General features: G+C 50.3%; 8 protein-coding genes across 8 annotated transcripts; 2 read left to right on the plus strand and 6 right to left on the minus strand.

Annotated features, from left to right (window-relative positions):
• Nucleotides 1-15: 15 nt before the first annotated feature.
• Nucleotides 16-1,506, plus strand: P168DRAFT_275381 (proteasome regulatory particle lid subunit RPN9). Its single transcript, XM_024835491.1, has 3 exons — nucleotides 16-382; nucleotides 440-675; nucleotides 731-1,506. The coding sequence occupies exons 1-3, from the start codon at nucleotides 115-117 to the stop codon at nucleotides 1,370-1,372; spliced, it is 1,146 nt and encodes a 381-aa protein (XP_024689446.1). The 5' UTR covers nucleotides 16-114; the 3' UTR covers nucleotides 1,373-1,506.
• Nucleotides 1,507-1,890: 384 nt separating this feature from the next.
• On the minus strand, nucleotides 1,891-5,545 carry P168DRAFT_321913 (GPI-anchor transamidase subunit GAA1; the record flags this gene model as incomplete). Its single annotated transcript, XM_024840522.1, has 11 exons — nucleotides 1,891-2,385; nucleotides 2,450-3,336; nucleotides 3,422-3,660; nucleotides 3,762-4,059; nucleotides 4,176-4,305; nucleotides 4,515-4,681; nucleotides 4,731-4,852; nucleotides 4,899-4,964; nucleotides 5,013-5,094; nucleotides 5,150-5,287; nucleotides 5,353-5,545. 11 exons carry the CDS (start codon nucleotides 5,543-5,545, stop codon nucleotides 1,891-1,893), a joined length of 2,817 nt encoding a protein of 938 aa, XP_024689447.1.
• A 727-nt stretch (nucleotides 5,546-6,272) lies between these two features.
• Nucleotides 6,273-7,181, minus strand: P168DRAFT_243270 (dienelactone hydrolase family protein; the record flags this gene model as incomplete). The annotated part of the gene is made up of 4 exons (XM_024833849.1): nucleotides 6,273-6,475; nucleotides 6,526-6,643; nucleotides 6,713-7,032; nucleotides 7,094-7,181. 4 exons carry the CDS (start codon nucleotides 7,179-7,181, stop codon nucleotides 6,273-6,275), a joined length of 729 nt encoding a protein of 242 aa, XP_024689448.1.
• An 851-nt stretch (nucleotides 7,182-8,032) lies between these two features.
• Nucleotides 8,033-9,881, minus strand: P168DRAFT_299736 (uncharacterized protein; the record flags this gene model as incomplete). The annotated part of the gene is made up of 3 exons (XM_024838364.1): nucleotides 8,033-8,858; nucleotides 8,932-9,410; nucleotides 9,489-9,881. 3 exons carry the CDS (start codon nucleotides 9,879-9,881, stop codon nucleotides 8,033-8,035), a joined length of 1,698 nt encoding a protein of 565 aa, XP_024689449.1.
• A 296-nt stretch (nucleotides 9,882-10,177) lies between these two features.
• On the plus strand, nucleotides 10,178-12,388 carry P168DRAFT_285012 (uncharacterized protein; the record flags this gene model as incomplete). Its single annotated transcript, XM_024836178.1, has 3 exons — nucleotides 10,178-10,457; nucleotides 10,533-11,340; nucleotides 11,419-12,388. 3 exons carry the CDS (start codon nucleotides 10,178-10,180, stop codon nucleotides 12,386-12,388), a joined length of 2,058 nt encoding a protein of 685 aa, XP_024689450.1.
• A 518-nt stretch (nucleotides 12,389-12,906) lies between these two features.
• On the minus strand, nucleotides 12,907-14,968 carry P168DRAFT_293247 (Ytp1 family protein). The gene is made up of 4 exons (XM_024837768.1): nucleotides 14,846-14,968; nucleotides 14,138-14,783; nucleotides 13,395-14,081; nucleotides 12,907-13,337 (listed from the first exon to the last, which is right to left on the minus strand). The coding sequence occupies exons 2-4, from the start codon at nucleotides 14,771-14,773 to the stop codon at nucleotides 13,152-13,154; spliced, it is 1,509 nt and encodes a 502-aa protein (XP_024689451.1). The 5' UTR covers nucleotides 14,774-14,783; nucleotides 14,846-14,968; the 3' UTR covers nucleotides 12,907-13,151.
• A 4,213-nt stretch (nucleotides 14,969-19,181) lies between these two features.
• Nucleotides 19,182-21,636, minus strand: P168DRAFT_293249 (cation:proton antiporter). The gene is made up of 7 exons (XM_024837769.1): nucleotides 21,117-21,636; nucleotides 20,853-21,059; nucleotides 20,668-20,793; nucleotides 20,568-20,618; nucleotides 20,393-20,513; nucleotides 19,803-20,337; nucleotides 19,182-19,749 (listed from the first exon to the last, which is right to left on the minus strand). The coding sequence occupies exons 1-7, from the start codon at nucleotides 21,151-21,153 to the stop codon at nucleotides 19,315-19,317; spliced, it is 1,512 nt and encodes a 503-aa protein (XP_024689452.1). The 5' UTR covers nucleotides 21,154-21,636; the 3' UTR covers nucleotides 19,182-19,314.
• A 1,264-nt stretch (nucleotides 21,637-22,900) lies between these two features.
• On the minus strand, nucleotides 22,901-23,610 carry P168DRAFT_330161 (uncharacterized protein; the record flags this gene model as incomplete). The annotated part of the gene is made up of 2 exons (XM_024841548.1): nucleotides 22,901-23,049; nucleotides 23,106-23,610. 2 exons carry the CDS (start codon nucleotides 23,608-23,610, stop codon nucleotides 23,030-23,032), a joined length of 525 nt encoding a protein of 174 aa, XP_024689453.1. The 3' UTR covers nucleotides 22,901-23,029.
• Nucleotides 23,611-23,856: the final 246 nt, after the last annotated feature.

Consider the following 23,856-nt stretch of genomic DNA (forward strand, 5'->3'; position numbering starts at 1 on the left):
TCTCACTCCAGACATCTATCATTGCCCAACCCCTCCCTCTCCTTCTCCTCATCTTCTCTTATTTGCTTCCTTGTTACCTCTGATATAGACCCGCTTTTAATTACCATCTCCATCATGGAGAACCAGAAGATTTCCGATTTCCTGGCCGACCAGCTGCAGCAAGCTCCCGAACCGTGCCAACCCTACTTCCTCACCTTTGAAGACTACTGGGAGCGTAAATTATGGCATCAGCTCACCGACGCCCTCGTCGAGTTCTTCAAGCTATCAGAGAGCGCCTCGCAGCGGTTACCGATATTCAAGACCTTTGTCCTCAGCTTCTCCGATCGGATCAATCAACTCAAATTCGTCTCGCTCGGGTTGATGGCATCGACCCAGTGTTCCGGTTCGTATCTGCGCCAGAGACTAGCTGTGTATAAATCTGACACACGATAAAATATAGATGACAAAGAACAACTTTCCTTCCTCACATCCCTCGCCGACAAGGTCAACAAGCCCGAGACGCAAGAAGCCTATATCTACGCCCTGGCCCACGTGGCCAACGCCAAACAGCGATTGCAGGACTTGGACGGTGCCCAGAAGGATTTGGAGGTGTGTCAGAAGGTGCTGGACACATTCGACTCGGTCGAGACAGTGGTGCACGCATCCTTCTACAAGGTCAACGCTGAATACTACCACGTACGTCATCGCCTAGCCTATTAGTCAAAATCAACAAACTAACACAGAGCGATAGGCCAAACAAGAATTCGCCTCCTACTACAAGAACGCCCTCCTCTACCTGGCCTGCATCAACATCGAGGACCTCAGCCCGCGCGAGCGCGCCGAGCGCGCCTACAACCTCAGCGTGGCCGCCCTCATCTCCGACTCGATCTACAACTTCGGCGAGCTCCTCCTGCACCCGATCCTCGACTCCGTGTCCGACACGCCGCACGCCTGGCTCCGCGACCTCCTTTTCGCCTTCAACCGCGGCGACCTGACCGCCTACGACGTCCTCGCAGGCAACATCGCCAAGAACCAGCTGCTCCAAGAGCACCGCTTCTTCCTGTACCAGAAGATCTCGCTGTCCGCGCTGACAGAGATGGTCTTCCGCCGCCCGCCGCACGACCGCAACCTGACCTTCGCGTCCATCGCAGCCGAGACCAAGGTCCAGCCCGCCGAGATCGAGCACCTCGTCATGAAGGCCCTGTCGCTCGGCCTCCTCAAGGGCGCCATCGACCAGGTCGCCCAGGTCGCCCAGATCCACTGGGTGCAGCCCAAGGTGCTGGACCTGACGCAGATCGAGGGCATGCGGAATCGCCTGAAGGACTGGGACGCGGGAGTCAACCAGCTGGGTCACTGGATTGAGGGAGTAGGCAAGGATGTGTGGGCTGCATAGGCGTAGCCGTTAGTTATCTATTACTTTTTTCTTTTGCTGATTTGGCTCGGGCCACGAGAAATAAGATACAAGCACGCATGTATGTATGACCGCAGGTACCGGATGGTAGAATCTAGTAATTGATGGATGTCGATCGACCTAGCTCTACAAGATACTACTACCTACAGGAGGATAAACAAATGAGCGTAGCGATCTAAGCCCGTGTCAACATAGATAAATATATGCAACAGCTAAGACTGTCTGTCTGTCAAATTATACAGTAGTCCAAGGGTGTACCCAGATATAGATACCTCCCTTGTATATAGATAGGTACACAGCATGCAACAAGCACAATCAACCCACTCACTACCTTCTAACCAACCATATAGACATCAACCCGCAATCCCACCTACTTCTAACCTGGCACAGCACCCTAGGTACTTGATTCAACACCTCCCTACCACCCTTCTCAACAGCCAAACAGTCAACACCCCCACCACACAAACAAAAAGGAAAGAAAGCAAAAGCGAAAGCAAGATTTAGAAGAAAGAACACCCCAGCAAAGCCCCCCCACTCAACCAAGCCGGCCACCAAACACACCAAACAACAACCTGCGTCCACATGCCCCACACATCCCACCCGAACGCAGCCTGCGTGAGGACCGTCTCGACTGACGTTCCGGAGTACGTGCAGGCAGCTAGGAGGACGACAGGCGGGGAGAGAAGATTGAGGAGGACGAGGCCTGTTAGGGCTAGGGCGTAGCGGAGGGGAGCTGGGATTGAGGCGGTTTTGGGGATGCGGTGGATGAAGGTGAGGGGGGTGCAGAGGAGGCCGATTATGAATGAGAGGGAGAAGTTGAGGGTGGCGAGGGTGGAGAGGAAGAGGCCGAGGGGGAGGAGGGAGAAGGATTTGATGAGGTGGTGTTGGTGGGGGTTTGTGGTGGTATTGGTTGAGGAGGAGGTGAGGAGGGCGGAGAGGAAGATTGGGAGGAGAATGTCTGCTAGGATGTAGGCGTATGTTGCTGGTGTGTAGTACTGTTTTTGGTTAGTATTTGGTTTTAGATTGGGTTGTGGGGAGTGGGTTATGTTGGCTGCTGACCTTGTAGGATAGGTTGTTGAAGGTGTAGAGCGGGATGAGGCCTAGCAGGTGGAGGCCCACGACGAGGGAGAGTGGGAGTGCGAGCTGTCGCTCTGTGGTGCCAGTTGCGTCTTTTGTCTCGGTCTGTGAGGACTTCTGCTCTACTTCGGACTTTTCATCGCTGGGCTTTTCACCACTGGGCTTTCCATCGCTAGACTGCTCATCACTAGACTTGACGGCCGCTCGCGACTTGTACCCCGTACGCATCCACAAAGCAATAGCCATGATAGTAAAGTTCCCAGCAACGAGCATCGCACTAGGCAAATAAGTCCCAATACTCACAAAGCGATTAGTATGCATAAGCAGATAGAAGAAGAAGCTCTGGTGGAGATGCTCCAACAGGTTATTCAAACTGCGACAGAGAGACTCCACCGTACGGCCTAGAGCCATCTCATCCTGCCAGCCCTCGCCCTTGGGCTGCAACGTGATCGCATCGATATGATACGGCATGAAGCTGCTGTGAGCGCCGGTGGCGTACCCGAGGCCCTGCTTGAGCATTCCGCGGAGGATGGTCTCGAGACGGGCGCGGTAGTCGTTCTTGTGGTCCCACATTTCCTGTAGGCTTGCGCCGATGCCCATTTGGCCGCCAGCGATGGCGACGGCTGTGTTGAATAGGTCGAGGTTCGGTAGCTGGCCGTTGACGCCGTCGTAGACGATGTGTATCGACTCGAATCGGTGGTCGAAGGGGTATTCGATTACCAGGCCGCCTTGCAGTGCACCGCTCTTCAGCGGTAGCGGCTGGATGGACGCCGGCTGCATGTCATGGTAGGCGTCGATCCATGCCTGCGTGCCTGATTTACTGTCGGGGGGGAAGACGAAGATGATATCCTTTGACCATAGAGACCAGCCTGGATGAGCATGATTTAGTATGCGATCGTCAAGAAAACAAACAGAACATCCTCAGAACAAATAAAAGGATATAGAATAACCCACGTTTGAAATACCTCGCCAGCGTCAACGCAAGCGTAACCCCATTAAGATTCAGCTCCCCATCAGCCGTCTTCCAAGCCGCAACAAGCACAATCGCCTCGGTAGCATCTCCGCGCGGCGCGTTAATAATAGCGTAGGTATTCTGCCCCTGATGCGTGATCCCCGACGAGGAGTATTCGTAGTTCTGCGTAGCGACCTTCAAGCCCGCTGCTCGTAGAATCGACTGGATCTTATCGGATACACTATGCGCGTGGATTAGCCTCGCCCCTGTCTACACCAGTAGAAGGTGTCCAAGTGTCCAAATGGACAGGTAGATAGAAGAAGAAGAAGGCGGCGAACATACACCGGTGTAAACTCCGCATCCCTCACACCCGACTCCTGCACCTCATGATAAGAAGCAGGAAGCAAACTCTCAATCTCCTTCTTATACCCGCGAAACACGTTCTGTTCGCTGCCGGAGAAGTAGGCGTGGACCTGGCCCGGGAGCAGGGCGTTCTCGGAGATGTACGTTCGGCGGGAGTAGTCGTCGAGGGGGAGGAGGGCGAGCCAGACGACGCCGGCGACGATGCACAGGAACGAGAGGAGGTAGGGGAGGCGCACGTAGAGGAATTGGGGGTTGCTCCGCAGTTTGCGGATTGCGGCTGGTTGGGACGGGTCAGCTTGTTTGGATCTGGGGTTATAGGTTGGTAGGTAGGTAGCAAGCGGAGGGGTGGGACAGGAGATTATCCTGCCATGAGAAGAATCAAGTAGTACTCACATTTAAGAGCCATGAGGTCAGTGACTTCCCTGCATTGGTGCTGGTGCCGGTCGGGGAAATACACCCAGTTGATGTTGTTGATGATCTGCAAGTGGACAACAGACCGCGGAGGTACGACGGCGCTCTGGTGCTATTTACGTCAGCCGGAAAAGACCACCCGCACAACTGTCTATTATTAACTAAACTAGTCCAGACCATCCTATCTATACGCCCTGGCTAGCTAAATACTAATGATAATGTTACTAATATACTAAATATCCACAAGAAAATAACCCCATCCAGTACCTCCACTTTTCACGGCCCCAGGCGTTGCGCAGTCGGCAGATAGCTCATGGGCACCGGTCGGTCGCCCACGGGCGCCGAGGTAGGGAGCACCCCGTAGCGACCGAATGTCTTCTGATCCACCGAGACGTAGTGTGGCAGACGGCCGAGGAGGTTGAGCTTGCCTTCGATCCATCGGAGGATCTTCTCCGGGGGGACGAAGACCTTGAGGTAGCCCAGACCGACTACGTGGCATTAGCGCAGCACAATGATAGAAGGGTCGATCCAACTCACGCAGATACCCAACGGCAATGGCACACATGTGGCCAAGGAAGCTCGTGTTCGGCACGAGGGCGGAAACGACGGCACAGACGAACAGGGGAGACGTCCAAGTCGGGATCTTGGTTGACCCAAGGCTGGAAAAGTTAGCAAAGCGCAGACATGGAATAGTCAATCCCCTACCTAAAGTACGGGTGGGACTTGAAGGTCCTGATCGCCTCGGAGGCGAGGAGAAGGAATACCCAGACACTAGAACTGTCAGAATAGGCTAGCCGATTTTCACACGGAAGGACTCACCTGGCTCCCACAACGGAGGCATTCCGGTTAAAGATACCCTTTTCAATCAGAAGGTACAGACCAGCCGGAAGGGTCGAAAGCGCTGCACACAACACTGTATTAGCATAAACCACACACAAAAGGCAGAGATCACCCACGTCCAATAAACAGCGCGACCGCCGTCAAAGTACCATGCTCCGCCTCGAAGCGCTCCAGCAGCGGCGTGAGGGCCACCACGTTCAAAATAAAATGGAAAAAGCCCACGTGGATCAGCGGGTACGTATTGAGTCGGTACACTATTCCACCGTCAGCACCAGCGCACGACAAATCCACCGGGACAGGCAAGCAGCTCGAAACGTACTCGTTCCCAAATTGATCTCATTGGGCGTCAACGCCCCCCATTGTACCACGCTCCATACCGTCTGCAGCTCCAGGAGCCAGAACACCAGGGCCGCCAGCAGGACCAGACGGGTAAAGAGCGGCAGGCGGAGGAGGTACGAGCGGGCCCTGGACGGGTTGAAGGGGAGGGGCGGCAGGGCGGTTGGTGTGGCCATGCTGGCTGTCAGGATGTGGCACGGGTTTCTGCGTTGCAATGGCGGTGTCGACCCGTGTGGAGGGAGGATATGATGGAGAAATGCCCGAGGTATCACAGGTAATGGAGAGATCGACGGAATAAGGCGAGATGTTCGTTTTGGGAACGTTCCCTAGAAAAAGACGATAGCCTCTTAAAGCACAAGGCCAAGAGTAAAGGACAGTAAACAGTTCGGAAGTCCTGCCAATCCTCAACAACACGATAACAAAGAGCGGCAATCCAACATCAGCCGACGGCGGCGCAGGGATGGACTTCAAGGCACCGGCACAGGCACAGGCACAAAGGCACGCGGCACAGAATGTCGGACAGGAGAGACAACTTTTGTCAGTGGGTAATCAAATCAAAACCGGTGTAAAGAGTCGAACGAGAGAATGCCTGGACAGACAGAGCCAGGATATCCCACCGGTTTTGGTTGTGGTTTTTCGACGAGGTTGACAGGAGCAGAACGTGGAATGAGGCTTACCTGTTTCTCCTGTAGCGGCCTCGTTGCGGATCATCGGTCACGTGACTGATAAGCAGGACCACAGTACAACTAGGCACTACAAACACTACAATATTATCACAGTTGGACTACAGGATATAAAGTGAAATAAGGAGAAACAAATATGAAATATGGAAGGAAAAATCAAGGGTATCCCCACATCAACTCATTATCTACTGATTATATACAGTCCATCCAACCGATCTATTTATAGATACTGGTTGAACCACACCACAGCCTGGCAGAAAGCCTGCTCCTTGCACCACTTGATGTGCTTGTTGCTGAGATCAGCGCGGACAGCGAAACCGTGCGAGACGCCGCCGAACAGGTTGATCTGCCAGGGCTGGCCGGTCTTGATGAGGATGCCCTCGGACTCGTGACGGAGCTGGGTGGTGAAGATCTGGTCGATTTCTGCAGCCATATTAGGATCGATATCAACACGAGTGGGAATAATGACTTACCGGACGCGGCGATGGACAGAGGGCCCGTGATGCCGCCGAGCTCCTCGGGGGTGACGAACGAGGGGTGCGCGGTGTATCCGACGTCGAGCTTGCCTTCTTTCAGGAAGCGGCAGACGTACTGTTGGAGTTAGCCTTCTTCTTCTTTCTTCCTTTTCAACCGCCCCCTTGCATAGAAAGGGTTATTCACCTTCCCACCAAAGCAGTACCCAACACCAGCAACACGCTTAGCGCCCAACCCCCGAACATACTTAATCGACGCCTCAACAACAGGATCGATCTTATCAACAGAGTGGTTAGGCAGCCAAGCAGGCAAGTCCGCCTTGCCAGACTCCATATCGCTCAGCTTGATGGCATCGCCGCGGAAGAGGTCGGGGATGACGCAGAGGTAGCCATTCGCGGCGAACTCGTCGGCGAGCAGCTGGGCGTTGATGTAGATGCCGAAGATGTCGGGCAGGATGACGACGGCTTTGTCGGTGCTGTTTTTGGGGTGGACGATGTAGGTTTCGACTATTACCAGTTGTTAGTGACATTACTCGAAAAGAAGACAGTGTGCAAAGACAATACTCACTGCCGTCAATGTTCTTCATCTCGCCCCGGGCGTTACCCTCATGCTTGAAGCCAGAGGCGCAGCAGGCAGCGGGGGGGTTGGAAGCCATATTGTATAGTATTTCCAAACAAAAAGTTGGTATACGAGTAATGGATTGATAAAGGTAGATAAGGATAAAGTTTAAAGCAAACGGTGGCAAGATTGACAACAAGAAGAGAAGCAGGGAAGCCTTAAATAATTAGACACGGGCATTATTTATTTCTCCTCATGCTTAATTGCCGCTCCAACTCCCCCACTTTTCTCCCCTTGCCCCTCTCCTCCTCTCTCGGATTATTAAGGATGGATTATGTAAGAGGGACCAGAACCATCCATCTACGAATCATTATTAGTATCGGTGTCAGGAAAAGGTATCCATGCGATAAGGTATTCTCAGATACCTACGAAGTAGATACTGACCAAGAATACTGTGTAGGCCCGCTGCGCTGCGTATGCGTTGGTACCTGCAGGCGGGGATGAATGACACCTTGCCGATTACCGGTGAGTTGCCGTCCCGAGGATTTAGTCCACTTTAGACAGGTACTCCAGCCAGGCTAACACAATATAAGACTCTATAAGACTCTTGATTGTATGTATGGGTGATATGATTACCTGGAATATGTCTATTAGAATGGATTACCCATCAGCGTCACGCACTGATGAATCCAGGATAGAGGCACCCATGAAATCTGCTGCCAGTCGAATTTAAGATTTACATGATACTTTTCACCGCGCTTGAGTATAGGTCAGATTGAGCAGCAGCTCGTCCGTCGATTCACTGGCTTTGCACCGATATATGCAATTGAATTGTTGGTGTATCGAAGTACAATTTACGCGTAACATCACCATTCCTTAGCAAAAAAAAATAAGGTACTCTAGTCGCTCAATATGCGATCTGTATACCACTTCCACTTGACGACTGTATCATCGAAGTTTTATTGGACAATTATCCCACAGAGGTTTCAAGACATACTCACAGACAGACTTTCTGAAAACGAGGTCATTCCAATCTGGTGTTGAGGAGCTCGTCGCGAACGTACACTCAACACACCTGGTCACGATCTCGAGATAGAACGGCAAGACGTAGTATGCACTGATATCAAGCCACCTGCGTGCTGCATTATACCGGCCTCCGAAGGAGTTATCAACTGGCATCTGAACTTCAGCGGCGTAGGAGGATAATGTTCGTCCGTGCCATAGCTCGAGGAGGATGATACCGAGCTCAAGAAGGGATCGTTTAGAGTTACAGCCACAACCCGAGTTGACCATTTGGCAGGAGAAGCGATGAGTAATGAATGGTTGGGGCATGTCGGCGAATGGTTGGGTCGCAGAAGTTCTTGCCAGTTGATCATTTTGTGAGAAACAGATTGATGAACTTGTCAAGGGAAGGTATAACCATGGTGTTGAGAGCAACTGCATTACAGATGATGCGATCCTGAATGACAATGCCATTCGCTGGTTTAGTGTCCAAGGTGGAAAGTCTGGTTTTGGTTTCGATTGGGCATCGAGAATCTGATCCAGCGAAAAGAACTCCTTGGACATGGCCGCGACTTTAGTTTCTGAGGGCATATGACGGTGATAAAGACATCCAGGCCGGGCTAGATAGAGACCGAGAGACTCTCCGTTGTTTTGTGCCTGGGATATTGACTGACAAAGGTCGTGAACTCTGCTAGGTGGAGGATGCGCGGGCTCTGGTTGATTAGGCAAACTGATGGTGACTTGAGGAGTGGATATATCTGTTGGAGGAGCTCTGCAAGGATTGAATGGTTATTATCTCTTCAATGGACAGAACCAACGGGCTGTTCCAGCTGTTCCATGCTTACCCGAGGCAAGAATAGGCCACTTCTTCTTCCATGACCTTGATGTCGGTTTTATAACACAGAACAGGGTTATCCGATGGCTCCAAGGCCACATTGAAGTCAACTGGTGATCTCTTCAAGCTACGCTGCGTTTTCTTTTCCATCAACCTTGCTCGGCTTTCAAGGAATAGCCGTGCCTTATGCTCTTGGTGGCAACCCACCCCATATCCCAGGGATATTGCTGAATATAAACAATGAGCGTATTCGCGAACCGCATTCATTGTAGATGTGAATTTGGCAACTGTCCGAGACGTTGATTGAACAGTTACCTCCGTTCTTAAAACACTGGAATCCCTGACTCGGCATAATGTCTGCGTAGCATCCTTGAGATCATTGATTCGATTCTCAAGGTCCTGCTTCTCAAGACTGAATTTTATTTTCTTAGTAATCTCGTGTGACCTTTTTCTCAGAGAGTGTGTTTGTACAAGAGTGGCAAGATTGATCTGGTTACATAGAGATCAGTCTGTCTCGAAGACTTTCAATTCACCCAACAAAGTAAGAAGTGAAATATGAGAGCATACCTGCGAATCCGATGCCAAGCCACGTATATGTCCGGCAATTTCTGTAAGAACCTCCTGGCACCTAGTCACGGCTATTGTATATGGCTCGTATCCGTCTCCAAGATATTCCTGAACGGCGTGTGCAACTTCGGGGTCCTCAAAGAGCGAGGAGTTCGACTGCTTGAGCAAAACAGCGATCTCCTCATCTTCCAGGTGAGTTTCTTTCAAGATCACTTGAAGGTCTGTCTCGAGAAAAAACCTCTGTTCCTGAAGTGACTGGATCAATTGTGCGATGAAAGGTTCCTTGAATCGGAAGAACCTGAACCGCTGACTCGTGGCTTTATACTTGTCGATAGCGCCGATGATCATGGGGAGAGCACCGAGAACAACACCTACTACTTCAAAACCACTCATTACGGGAAAATGGTACTCGGAACAGATCTATGTGTGTCAAAGGAAGAAGTGGAGAAAAAAAAAAATTTTATATAAGCGATGCTATCGAAGAAATCCGTGATAGATGAAATGAGGGGTAATTAGGACAACACATCGTCGCCCCTCACCAGTTAGTCAACATGATAGATTTGCGATTAATCAAGGTGTCAGGTCTACTCAAACTTCAACATCATCAAGGGACTTGATCGTGGATTCAAGGCAACATCCCTCATCCCGTACCGATCTACCTGCTCCACGTCATTATGAAATATGAAAAAATGACCAGTAAATCAGACCATTATGAGACTCTGGTCGGCGTTGGTCGGAGAGTCAGCAGCAGATTCAGTGTCGTTGAGGGGTTGATCGGGGGTAATGGTGAAGTTTCCGTGACCAAAGCGATGTTTGTGAATGAACTTCAGCGCTTCGAGCTATGGAGCATCAATCTCGGTCTTTATCAAAGTGGGCATAGCTCTTTGGACTACCGATTTCGTGACTCGCCTACTCTATTTTATTATGCTCTTGGGTTGCTGCAGGACTTGGAGAGTGCTCTGAACCAACGTGAGTGCACTGCTCGACCGCCCACTAGGCGGTAATTGTGAGAAATAACCAGGCTCTAACTGCTTGAAATCACAGTTGCGCTTATCTTGTACAATCATAACCAACCACAGGAAGATGCTCGAAAGACTGGACTACCAGAGCATACAGAGGATTGGTCCCATGGGGAGGATTGCGAAGACTCATCAGGTGACGAGGATTCCGAGGACTTCTCTTCTTACCAAACCGAGCCAATGGATAGAGTCGTTTTCGCGAATACTGTCACCACCATTGACAGACTTTATCAGCTGTCGTTCAGGATTCGAAATCCCAGGATGAGAATGGGACTCTCCAAAGCTCTCCAATATACTGAGTATGATTCTGACACCGGGATTAACCTCATGGATGAGTATGCAAAATTGGATATTAATCATATCGAGGAGCTTTTTCGCTCTTATGGCCGTATACACACCGCTGGTACACATAACTACCTAATCCAGCGCTTAGCGAGGGCCAACACTCGTCGGAGACAGCAATTCCGGTATTGGAAGAAGAGGAAGACGAAGTATGAACGATTTTCGAAACCAGAGATTGTTGAAAAAACCTCCCAACATCTTTCTGGAGATCCGTCTGGCTTAGGACAGGCGTTGCACATACCCAACGCGGCTCCCTCACAACCTTCGACAGTGACATATCTGAATATGTCCAAGATCAAAGACGACGACAGCGAGAACGACGACGACGCTTCCATAAGATCGACGAATTTATTTGTTCTGAAGGCAGACGAAAAAAATAGCGACCAGGCAGCAATCCCGCCGCCACCGAAAAATGTCGATGTCAAGGAGTTCGAATGTCCTTATTGCTGTACGATGTGCCCACGAAAACTACTCGCCAACAAGGCATGGGAGTAAGTATGCTTCAATCCTTCTTCCTTCAGTCCAATATTCTAACACCGCTATTGAACACATATCTTCCGGGATCTCAGGCCTTATGTCTGCACCTACAAATACTGCAGTGATCCAGACCAGCAGTACGATAGCTTCAGTGATTGGGTCACGCATGAAACCCTGAGGCACAAGTTGACTTCCCAGAGCACCAGCCACGAATGTGAAATTGGTGAATCTCAATCTATAAACCGTGAAGTCAGCACAGTGGATACACTGACTACCCGTGAATGTCCATTCTGTCTCATCCGAGACGCAACTCAGATCCACATTGCCTGCCATCTTCGCCGAATAGCATGCTTTGCGATACGAGGAGCAGGAGGTGGCGAAGAAAATGATGACATTGAAGCCAATAGTGGCATGTCTGACCGAGCTGAGATTCATGATCGCAGTTCCGAGCGCCTTTCAGTGAGCAGTTTGTCATGGACTGACAACACCCAGCCTCATGGTTATGATAAATTCACTGAAAAGGGCCGTTGTCCGCACCCAGATTGTGGGAGGGTTTTCACGGACTTGAACGCCCATATGCTCACTCATCAGTCAGAGAGGCCCAATAAGTGTCCTATTGTTGGGTGTGAATATCATATCAGGGGTTTCGAGCGCAACCATGACCAGCAAAGACATACGATGACTCATTACAAGGGAACAATGGTGTGTGGTTTCTGCACCGGTCCAGAGGAGAAGATCTTCAACAGAGCAGACCTATTTAAACGCCATTTGACAATAGTCCATGGTGTTGAACATATTTCTCTGAGCACCCGGAAACACGGTCTAGTCGCATCTAACAAAGTTCAGAGTGACAGTAGTGATACACCGGCTAGGTGTTCTGTCTGCTCAGTAAGCTTTAGTAATGCGCAGGAATTCTACGAACATCTGGATGATTGTGTTATTCGGATGGTGCAGCAGGTGGATCCGAGCGAGAGCGTCAATCAGAAACGGCTGAAAGAGGTCGAGTCGGACGAAGAGGTGAAAAAGTCACTGAAGAAGCATGGACTCCTGGGAGAGGAGTAAAACCAGGTGTTAGGCGCTTCCGCGCTGACCCGTCGCTTGGCCGCGGCTCCCAGCCAGAGCTGGTCCGCGGTGCTCGCCTCTGCTGTAAGCTGGTACAATCTATAATAGAAATAACTTCATGTTTAGCGAATTTGGTAAATGTTAGTGTCTCTAGCTAGAGCCATTCGTAACTTGGAAGGATCCTGGAAACAGTGATATAATCAAGAATAATACAATTATCTCTCTCTCTCTCTCTCTATCGCATCATCGATATGTTCAATACATTTTGAGGGATGGAATGTGTACTATGTGTATATGTCGGACAAGTATAATGATACTGCAAATACAGCATAAATCATATTTCTCATATCATGATATCCTATCCTACTTTGATCCTATTAACAAGCTCATCAACATATAGATCGTTCCAACCTCCATCCACCACCATAATTACTCCAACGGGTCAGGTCAGCAGATACCAAGGTATGTACCTAGGTACCTATCATGCATAATCACAAGCAGACAATCTGCCAAAACGTATGTATGGATTATGCTCATCGCAATATCGTAAATTCCAACGATGTAAAGGGGTATATAACGTATAATCATAAGGTGGTAATCTTTTTTTCTTCGGTTCTTTTTCTCAGTTTTCTTCTTTTTTTCTCTTTTTTCCACCTTTTCTCTGGTTTAGAGGGGAGAGTAATTCAGTATGTACCAATAGTCACGGCTGGTCATGTCGATAAGACCAACCGAGAGATCCATATGAACAACCAATCCTATGCATTTAAGGATCGGACGGAAACTGGAAAGAAGCCAGACGGGGTCGACTCTCCCGATTCACGGCCCAGGCTTTCAAGGCGATGAACACGATCACCATGGCCATAATGAATGCCGTGAGGCCCATTGCTACCGTGAGGGTGAACATGGCGTCGAGTTTGTAGAATTCCATAGCCTCTATCACAGTGCGGGTCTGGTTCTGTTAGCATCATATATAGAGGGAGAGAAGGGCGGAGGGGAAAAAACGTACACTCAACATGAAGATCAGTCCACCCCCAATCAAGCAGAATGCGGCGACGATCTCGGTAGGCGGCCGCGAGGGGAGGTATGAGGTGGGAGGCTTAAGATAGAGCAGGATGTAGGTGGCGCCGCGGGCCAGAGCGAACCCGATCAGGAGGTTCCCCCACTGCTTGTGCACCATGGTAGACGTCATGCTCGTCTGGTGGTGGGAACTCATCATCAAGCCCAGCAGGAGGATGATAATAGCCGGCATGGGGTTGAGCGAGACGCCCTGGGTGTCGGGGGCGTGCCACGCGGGGTCATCAGAGCGCAACGGCTGGCGCAGGACAGTGCGGTTCAGACAGCGCTTGAGACGCCGCGACTCGAACAACATCCCACACAGACCGCCGCCGAAGAACATGACTGAGATGGACACGTGCTCGAGGTCGGTTGCGGACCAGGCGCCGCCTGCGTTGGATAGATGCTCTAGGAAGACGTTGATGCATCCGTACAGGAAGATCACGAAGCACTCCGTGAACTCCCCTGACGGGACGCGCGCTTTCCATTTCCCTACGATGGAGCGCGACGGCTTCAGGTTCCAGCCCCAGCCGAGGTCGGCCCAGCAGCCCATCATTCGGCCTAGTGTTAACACCCCGTACCAGAAGAAGATGCCGCCTTTGATGAAGTGGGCGAGGCCGTTGAAGATTTCTTTGCCTCTCTGTGGACTAGATTAGATCGACGTGATGATACGAGGGAAGAAAGGTCCAAGCTTACCATAAGTCCACCGTACGTGACGCCGCCAGTGGCGATAGCAGCGAAGCCAAAAGGCATAATAATGCGATCGATGACCTTGTAGATAAAGCTCATGACGCGCAGGATGCGACTAGACACCATCTGGGGCAGACGACTGGCCAGGAACCGGCCCAGACCCGTGTTGTGCAACCACGCGCGACGCTCGGGCTTCTCGTGGATGTGGTCCTCCGGCTTATCGAACAGGTCGTACTCGTCCGTCGGGGAGGCGCACGCAGACGAGGGACGACTGTGCAAGGAAGACGTGTTCCTCTCGGTGCCCTGTCCGCTGTCTCGCGACCAGCGGTACTCGTGGCTGCTGCCGGGGGGGTAGGCGGTTGGGCTCTCTGTCTCGTCGGTCGACACCGGCATGAACGTGGCTCGCTTGTAGGCGGCTTCCCCGGATTCTCCTCGGCCGGTGTAGGCGAAAATCAGAGACATGATGACCTGGGCGCTTACCACCCAGGTCGCGATCCAGCCGATCTTGTGGTGGGCGTTGTTCTCGTATAGATCTGGGGTCTGGTTGTTGTAGATGATGCCGACCAGCAGTCCCACCGCGTTGGACAACAGGAATAGAAATTGCGTTGGCAGTGCCAGCTTGGAATGCGCAATGCTCAACATGACGGCTGTGCGTTAGGCTTGTTAAAATACCGGCGACAAAGAATTAGAGTATCAGGAGTAGAATGAGCTTACCGGACGGCAGAACAAAGCACCAGGCCAGCACCATCAACCCGATATGGGCCAAGATCGTGCCCGAGTGCTTCCCATACGCAAAGTAACTCATGGGTTGATGATGACTCGGTTCCGGATGGGGGCTGTGTGTTGGCGTACTGTCCATTGGGGAATCCATATTCATATCCATATCCATCCCCATGGCGTGGTCATCGTGTGGGAAGGCGCTGGCGACAGCGAACAAGAGGAACGCCGCCAACGCGGCCCGTGAAGCTTTCGGCCACATGGGCGAAAGACTAAGATTTAGAGATCAAATGATTTTGTTCTTTTTACCCTCGCGAAAGATAAAAACACTGCGCGCGGGCGCTGCACCGAAACTGGGGTGATGAGGTAGTTCCAGGGCAATGAAGACAAGAGACTGGACTACTCGTCTCTCTGATGCGACCGTGAGTGTCGTGCAATTACGAGAGCTGGAGACTGGGGAGATGGTGGAGGTGGCGAGCTCAGCTACCCAGGATATGGCGTGGTAGGGCTAAAGTATAAAGTATTGGGTGGTGAGTTGTATAGAAACCTAGGTATTCTGTAGGTACCACGGAGGGGGGTAGGTAGATATATGGTGGCACCGGTTGATTCATCTTGCATCGTTTTAGTATAATAGTCTTATGTTATTATTCACCTTTTCATTATTATTTTACTTTATGATATTTCTCGGAGCAAGCGGGGATAGGTTGCAATGAATCCGACAGGCCGTGGAAACAAAGGACTGAAAGGGCTGAAAGGCTGAAAGACTAAGAGAAAACTGGAGCTTTGCAGCGCCGGGAGCCGAACGAGCAGCTCCACTTCTCGGACACGGCCCACCCTTCTTGCTGGTCATGGATTTGATCCTGATCTATTGGGAGGTGCATGACGATGAGAATCCCGCGACTGACACTACTGACACTACTGACACTACTGCGTTGGGTACGATTATTCTATTCTTATCGTGGGTGTCCGGATGGGGGAAATGCACTCATGGCACAGCAAAAGACAATTTGATAGAGGATGGTGTGAGATGAGGTCATCACAGGGGAACAAGCAGTGGAGACTTGCTGGTGTAATCGAGTCCGATACGATGGAAGGTCTGGACCGATGATTGTTATTATTATAGTATGATTTTATTATTTTATACTTTATATTTCCTCGGATTTAAGGTATTTTCTCAATTTGTCAGCCCGTCATCAGTCAACCGTATACTGCTATACTACATGCTGATATAGGGTTTTTATTACGATGTATATCCCAGGAAAGTACCAGACATGAATAATATTAATAATTGACAGTCAGAACAAAGAGAGAAGAGAGAAAAGAAGGAGGAATGCAAACCCATGATCTCATGACACCACCACTCTCGTTACCCACCTGTCTGTCCTGAGCTACCAGTTTGGATCATCCTTGCATCAGTACCTCGATATGTCGACTGACCTGAACAGGTACAGAAGATCAGTTGCTGATAGGGTCTGATTCTTCCTGATCGACATGACACTAAACGTTTATGAAAAAAAAAAAAAAAAACTGCAAAATAAAATACATAAATAGGAAGAAAAAGAATGTATCAAATCAGGAAGTGGAGGATAATTCTTATAAAGCAGTCCCACCCAGGTTGATCGAGAATAATTTCCCCAAACAGGTTCCAGTCAGTCTCCACGTCGATTCGACCAAGGTGATAGAGCCGAACTACTCCAGCTACTGACTCTGGAATGCTGTCCCGCCAAAGATATTAACTTATTCAGATTGTCAGACCGCCGAGAGTCAGATGGACATCCTGCCGGGTTTCACTGCCCAGCCTAGGCATCAATTAATCGTGACTGGCGTATGCGCCGTATAGCCATTTCGACCGATGCAGGGATTATGATTCGCCAGACATCCACGACAAGATCACAGAAGATCCTGCCACTGTACTTCGACCACCACGACGACCCGAGGCCGAGATGCTTGGCTCGGGGTCGGGGTCGCTCAGGCTCTCACTAGCCTGGTTTTCTTTAATGACATCAATGTCATCGCCCATTTTCCTTGCTGGGTCGGTGGGCCCCATTAAGCCTGTTGAATACATAGCCTGGCCCAAATCCTTTCTGTCGGCCGCTACAGATACGGAAAGTCAACTCGAGCGTTGGACATTTGCTGTCTTGGATATACACCGAATCTTCGGTCAAAATCTTCATGCGCCCCCCTCTTCCTGAAGATCAGCCAGGGTTTCACTAATCCATACCCCTCACGTTACTCCGACTGACTACTTACCTACTGAGGAAGTTACCAGCCATTGCGATCGGAGCCTGATTGGTGGTGTCGGACGGCATCGTACATGGGATGTTCCACCCAAGCGAGGCCGTGGGCTGATCGCCCCATCTGCGGAGACCAGCGTATTACAAGGCGCTGGTCATTTCTCCAGGTTAACACCACTGCATCCCAGATAGTTACTTTTGTCTCCTGTACAGCTATCACACCAAGAGCCATACACCAATCACAAGGTAATACCGACCGCTAGTGATCCCGTGGAAAGCCAACACCATTGAGCGGATAGCAGGGATGAGACTGGTTATCTCCCACTCCCAGCCTGGTCCTTGGTGCACTTCCGATGGAAAGAGTATAGACTATAGACACCCAGCGACGTATTATCCCCATCGGACAATCCGAGCGACGATCTATGGGCGGGTATAACGGAGGACAGTCAATCACCTGCATCCGCGCCCTTCCGTGTGAACAGGAACTCCTCTCAGCATACGGCTATCTCGGCCGTTTGGTATACACACGCACTGGTCATATACACACGCACCGCATTCCTATACTAGAAAGTAACAAAAAAAGTTATTTTTTTTTCTTCTCTCCGATAATCGTATGACTCATGAGCTAGTCCTCCAATCTAAGTTCCCTCTTCCAGCGGATACATCAGAAATGGACTCACTTGCTCTGGCATAACTGGGTACACTGGAAAGCCAGCCAACTCTATTCACTCGGGACCAAATTATGCCAAAGACTAAGTGGAAATGTACAGCACAACCAGTCAGTGCACCGGTAGCGTAGCACGATCTACACCTCACGGTAAATCCCCAACCCTAATATGGAAAATGATGCTACACGCTCGGCCGACTTGCTCTCCTGACACTTACACAGTCCGTGAGGAGATCAACAACTCCCTCCCACTGCACCCCGCAATGAGTGCTATCATAGTAGGAAATAGGAAGGTAGGACAGTAGGATTACCAGCACTGATCGGCTGACTACCTAGGTACATACCTACCTACAGAGATGGAGGATGAAGGTTTCTACTTGCATGTGGTTGCTTTTGTCTGATTGGATTGATTGATACCTGCGTGGCTGGATGAGCGTGTCTGTTTTTCAGGCGTCCACTTCATGGAGCTTTGCCTTTAAATAGACTGTTTCTCGTGTCTGATCTTGATGACTCCTGTGCGCGCTGTATGCCTATGTAGGGACTAGTGAGTACTGAGACCATCAACTGGGTTGATATAGGCTTCGAAGTACTGCCACCTAGCCACATAGTAGCTTCATTAATGGTACCTGATGTATTAAATATGAATAATATAGCCCAGTGAGAAGAACCCGAGGCCACCACCAAACTATCATACATTATGCACACTATACCCAGCATAAAAATGTACAAAAAACATCAACCCGATCCGAAACCAACTTCTTCAGGAGCCACCTACCTAGGTACTTACCTGGTAGTTAGTAGCGGCAGGTAGACGAGTTACCTCCTAGGTCATAGCGTCGGATCTTCTTCTTCCTGTTCGTCTAGTGCTCGGAAATCCGGCATTGGAAGATCCCGGCTCGCTAGCTGTAGAGGCCCCGCTTGGATTTGATTGTTGTGGCGGTCTGGTCTTCCTTGTTAGGTTGGGCTTATTGTCTTTTAATTTAGTCTTTTGGGGGTCGATAATAATATACTATTATTATTATTATTGTGATTGTTGATATTATATCGGATCGGAATCACGGCTAGGCGGGACACGGGACGATTGTTTTAGTGGCCTCGAGTCAACTGTGTATACCTCAGTACCTAGGCAACGACATATGTATTCCACATGTCAGTTGACTTGGTCCATCGGTTAGGATGGAATAAATTGAGCTTATACCTCGTACTAGGTATCTTCATTTCAAGCCGTGGACCTGTCAATTTTGAGTCAGAGTTGTCTGGACGATGACTTTGTTTACACTCTGATCACGAACTGGGCGAGTGGTTCCTTTTATTCTCGATGGAGGGTGGCACCGCTAGATTCAAGAATTCTGGAAGTCTTGTCAATCTTGGCTATTGTGGGTGCGTTCATGTGGAATATAGTTGTATTCGTCAAAGCAAATCTATATAATATTGTAGCTCTGAACAGATATACATACAAAGTAACCTTCTAGCAATCTATAGAGTACACAAAAATACTCATCGGTGAATACAGAGGAATTATTGAACCCACAGATTAAATAAACCCCGGTATCCACCCCCCCGGGTTATACAGCCCCATGCGCATCCGCCGCCGAGCGGGCAGCCACGAGAGGATCCTCCTGCGTTCCCCAGTCCTTACCGGCCGCGATCTCCTTGCCGTAGAACCGCACCAGAAGCCCAACGCCAACCGGGCCGATGATCGTATTCAAAAGAATAGCCCACACCCCCGTTATAAAGCCTTCTTCGCTCACGTACGGGGTCTCGTTGATTCCGATCTCGATGATGAGCAGGCCGATTTCACCGCGTGCGACCATCGCGGAGCCGAGGAGTAATGCGGTTTTGGATGTTAGGCTCCAGTCTGAACCCTGCTGGACGTGGTCGGGAGGTTTCTCAGCTTCGACGCCTTCGGATCGTTCGGTTTTGCTGGGGGATTCTTCGTCTTTGTGGGCCTTGGACCCGTAGTAGAGTTTCCATAGAATGATCCAGACACCGACGATAAACTAGGACTCGTTAATGGATGGTCAATTAAGACGGAAGTATGAGATCGACATACCTTGGCAAATGCCATCAAAAGAGTGAATACTATCCCCCGCCAAATCCGCTTGCCTGTCCACAGCTGAACAAACGGAATCGCGAACCCAATGCTGGCAAAGAACAGAGGCTCCATCAAGTATTGCTGCACTCCAAGGAGGTATACCTCAAAGGTGTGCACAAAGGTGGGGCTCTTATCTATTTCTCGTTCACCTTCCTCGCGCGACATGACGACGAACGGCCCCTCGGGGTGCTTGCTCGGCAGGTAGGATATGAACGTGCCGGCAAGGAACGACCCGAACAAGACAGATGTCCCCGCATATCCGGAAATACTGACAAAGGCCGACAAGACCAACACCATGAGGATGATGTTGGAGATGTGGTCGAAGCGTGCGAAGTGGTATTCGATGTATCGGCGGAAGAAAGGCGCAAAGCAGTATTTGGTGAGGATGGGCGTCGCTACTGCCATGGCCACTGAGGCCACTATCGGACGCCCAATAAGCCAGCCCAGGTTGACATCTTCTGATTTTGAAAGCTCGCCTAGGCGGCCAATTACACTGTTTAATGTGTAAGCTCTAGCTCTGTACAGAAGGATCTGGGACATTTAGATACCTTGACATAACAAGACCGACCACATCGTCAATGACGGCCGCGCTGACAAGTACGGAACCCACTCGAGTCTGGGAGAGATTGACCGTGGTAGATGCGGAAGCAAGGACAGCAAACGTCGTGCCTGTTCGACTCAGTATGACCGACCAAGATCGTTAATTTCGGGGACTACACTCACCTAAGGAAGTCGCCGATAGGGCAGCCCCGATGATGAATGTTTCCACAGCGCCTAGAACATGTTAGCCGAACAAACGCCGTAATGGACCAGTTCAACACACCATAGCCGAAACCCAGATAGAGGAGCAGATATGACAGGCCAATGGGAAAGCACACGCCGGTTGCAGCCCCAATCATACTCAACCAGAAATTCTGCTTGAGCAAATCCAATCGGGCGGACAATCCACCTGTATCGATGACGTCAGTATCCACCAGCCAAGAAGCCAAGAATCAATGCCAAGTCTACCTTCGAAAATAATCAAAATCAACCCGACGTATCCCAGCACGAGAAAGGTCTCCTGCCAGGTATGCTCAAGGATGTTTGCCAGGGGCACACCATAGATAATGCCCACGGCGATTTGGCCGATGATTCCGGCCTGTATGATTTTGGCGGACACCCATTTTGCGAGGGAAAGGAAGAAAAAGAACGATATGATAATCAAGATCTCAACGACTAGAACAATCAGTATATTTCCCAATGGATTGACGCCAGTTGATTGTTCAAACGTACCTCCGGGCTCGTGATAAGGGAGAAAGCCACCTGCCATGCTCAGACTGTGGTCGGATGTAATAGAGTCTGAGAGATGCAGGGCCAGCGAACCTCTAAATACTCCGCGCTCATTCCATTGTGGGGAGTCCAAGACTCTGTCCCCAGTAATTATTATCTAGGCGTTGGTTCCATCTAGATGGAAAGCCAATTAAGTGAATGATATGATAATGTCAATTGCATTATCCAGTCAAAAGAAGCGGCCGCATCCAGTCAGTGGACCCATGGCTGGCCAGAACGTGGGTCCACCATGAAAGTAGATCAGGAAGAGTCTTGGCGACAATGTCGTTTATCCTGAATGGAAGAATCAATTGTCAATGTTGACAAGAAGAAACTCGAATCCAAAGTAGAAGGAGGATAAGAAAGAGAGACGAAAAGGTAGACGAGCAAAATGTTGTATGAAGTTGTATGAAATCAGGCGGTTCCGGAACCGGTTTGACACCTGACCAGCTCGTGACTTTCTCCTCTTCCTCTTCCTCTCTCTTTGCTCTTCCTCTTCAACTCCAAGGCTTCAAAGACCACTACGGTATGATCTCTGCTAAATCACCACATGATAACCAGTTATACAGAGCTGGGATTGAACTCTCACGCACGATCTATCGCACTGCTCAATTATCCAAGTGTAACAGGTTCAAGCTTGGTCTTGTACAGTGTTCCCTAAGTATCATTATCCTTCATTCTACTCTGGATGTTTAGATTCTCGCTGAGGCTGCTTGATGACAATATAATTGTCATCTTCCTATAGTAGACGGCAGTCAGTGGAAGAAAAAACCTCAATGCAAAGATCTCAGCAAAGTGCCTTACCTTATCCCATTCCCAACAATCACGATGGATCTGTCAAAAATCCAATTAGATTTGGGAATCAGTGAAAACCAAGAGATACGAAACTTGCCTTGATACATTGCAACTCATCAGGTGCTCTGGGATGTTTGCGATGGGCGAGTATGGACTTGATCTGTCCTGCAGTTTCCCTGAACCGAGCCCTGAGTCGGCGGTCAGTCTTGGTGTGACTCGCATTGCTTTCGCTATCGTCGTAATTATTATCGTTGACACTGTCCGTTCTCTCGTTGTTATCTTCGATCTGTTCCCCTGGGTAATTTTTGCTGGTTGTTTGGATATCGTCGTACTGCTCACATGTCGCCACTGGACCCGCCATTGGAGTCTGCTCTTCCTACACTTGTTTCCGCTGTTCCTTCAACCGAATCTTCTCCTGTACTGCACAGAGGTGTTTCTGCAATACCGCTTCCTCTTCCTCCAATTTTCTCTTGACTTCTCTCTCCTCGTGTGTTTCCTCTTCGTTCACCGGGTCATCTCCCGTTTCTTGATCACTGACACCTTGGGTTCCCTGCTGCGAATGCCTCTCCTGTAGTTCTTGGACAACAGCCACTGACGGTTCTGGCGGTCGATCGTCTATATTGGTGGCAGATATGTTTTTTGAAATCAACCGTTGCTGTTGCTCGTGTTCTTGGGATTTGCCTGGGTACCTTTCTTCATGCAGTTTGACCTCATGGGGTCGTTCCAGCGAAGCGCGAATCTTTTGACGTCGCGGTGAGATTACTGATGCGACACCTCTTGACTTGCGAGAGTAGGAGGGGATAGTGTGGAGTTTGGCACTACTCGATGTTATACTTCTATCGGAGGTTTCATCGGTATCGTACTGCCTTTCTCCACGCCTGTGTAACGATTTGAAAATTACATTGCTCCGGCGAGGAAGCGGTGGGACCTCGCGTCTCCGCCTCTGTTGGAGTCGGGCTCGCATGGGGGGTAGTACTAGTGAGTAGTCGTCCTCGCTGAAGTATACAGAATCCCCTGAGGATGTCGACATGACAGGAGAAGCTGAGCGGGAACCATAGTGGCCCCTTGGCGAAAAAAGAGGGTTACTGGGTGTCGGTCGTCCCTGAACGAGATCGTGTATAATCCAGTCGATCTCAAGTTGCAATAGACCCAGTCGACCTCCGATCTCGGTAGTGCCCGTCCAGGCATCGCGGTCGACTCGCTCGATGATTTGCGCATTGTTGACATCCTCCATCTGCCTCTTGACAGCGCGCACTAAACCTTGCGATCGCTGTACCTCCGCTCCGAGGTCGCGAACCCGCTGGCGTAGGTCATCGAGTTTGCCGTGCACGCTTTTCCAAATGGCTTCCAGACCACTTGTGGAGCGGTATCGTAGATTTTGTGGAGTTGTCGTTGGCTGGCTTCGCTTTTGATTGGGAGCTCGCTGATCTGTTCTCAGCTGCTTTTTGGCTGGTGCTGGTTGATTTGGTTCCTGGGCTGGCATTGACTGGTTCGGTTCTTGCGGGGATGCGGATGAACCCGACTCTTGATCTGACGATGGTGGGTTAGGCTCTCTGCCCGGCGTTTGCTGGTGCGACTCGGGATCGCTGACGTCGCCATAGGCTTCTCTATCTTTCAGTTCGTCTTCCCAGGGATTGGCAGTATAACAGGAGTGATGATCCATCTCTGTTACATAGTGTTGGAACCACGATCAAACATGACGGGTTGAGAACGGTGAAGAGACCGCTGGATACCCCCTCAGCGTGTGGAATATAGCCCCTGCTTGCTGAAGAACTGTACGGACTGCGCCACGTCGGCTATTCATACATACGAGAAGTGCATCCAATCTGGTTGGGGGAAGGCGAGGACGGAAATACGGTGCGATGGGCCCATGCAACTCTTCCTACCTGATTTGCATTCGGGCGTGATA

The sequence above is a fragment of the Aspergillus campestris genome, assembly GCF_002847485.1.
Source record: "Aspergillus campestris IBT 28561 chromosome Unknown P168scaffold_13, whole genome shotgun sequence".
NCBI lineage: Eukaryota > Fungi > Ascomycota > Eurotiomycetes > Eurotiales > Aspergillaceae > Aspergillus > Aspergillus campestris.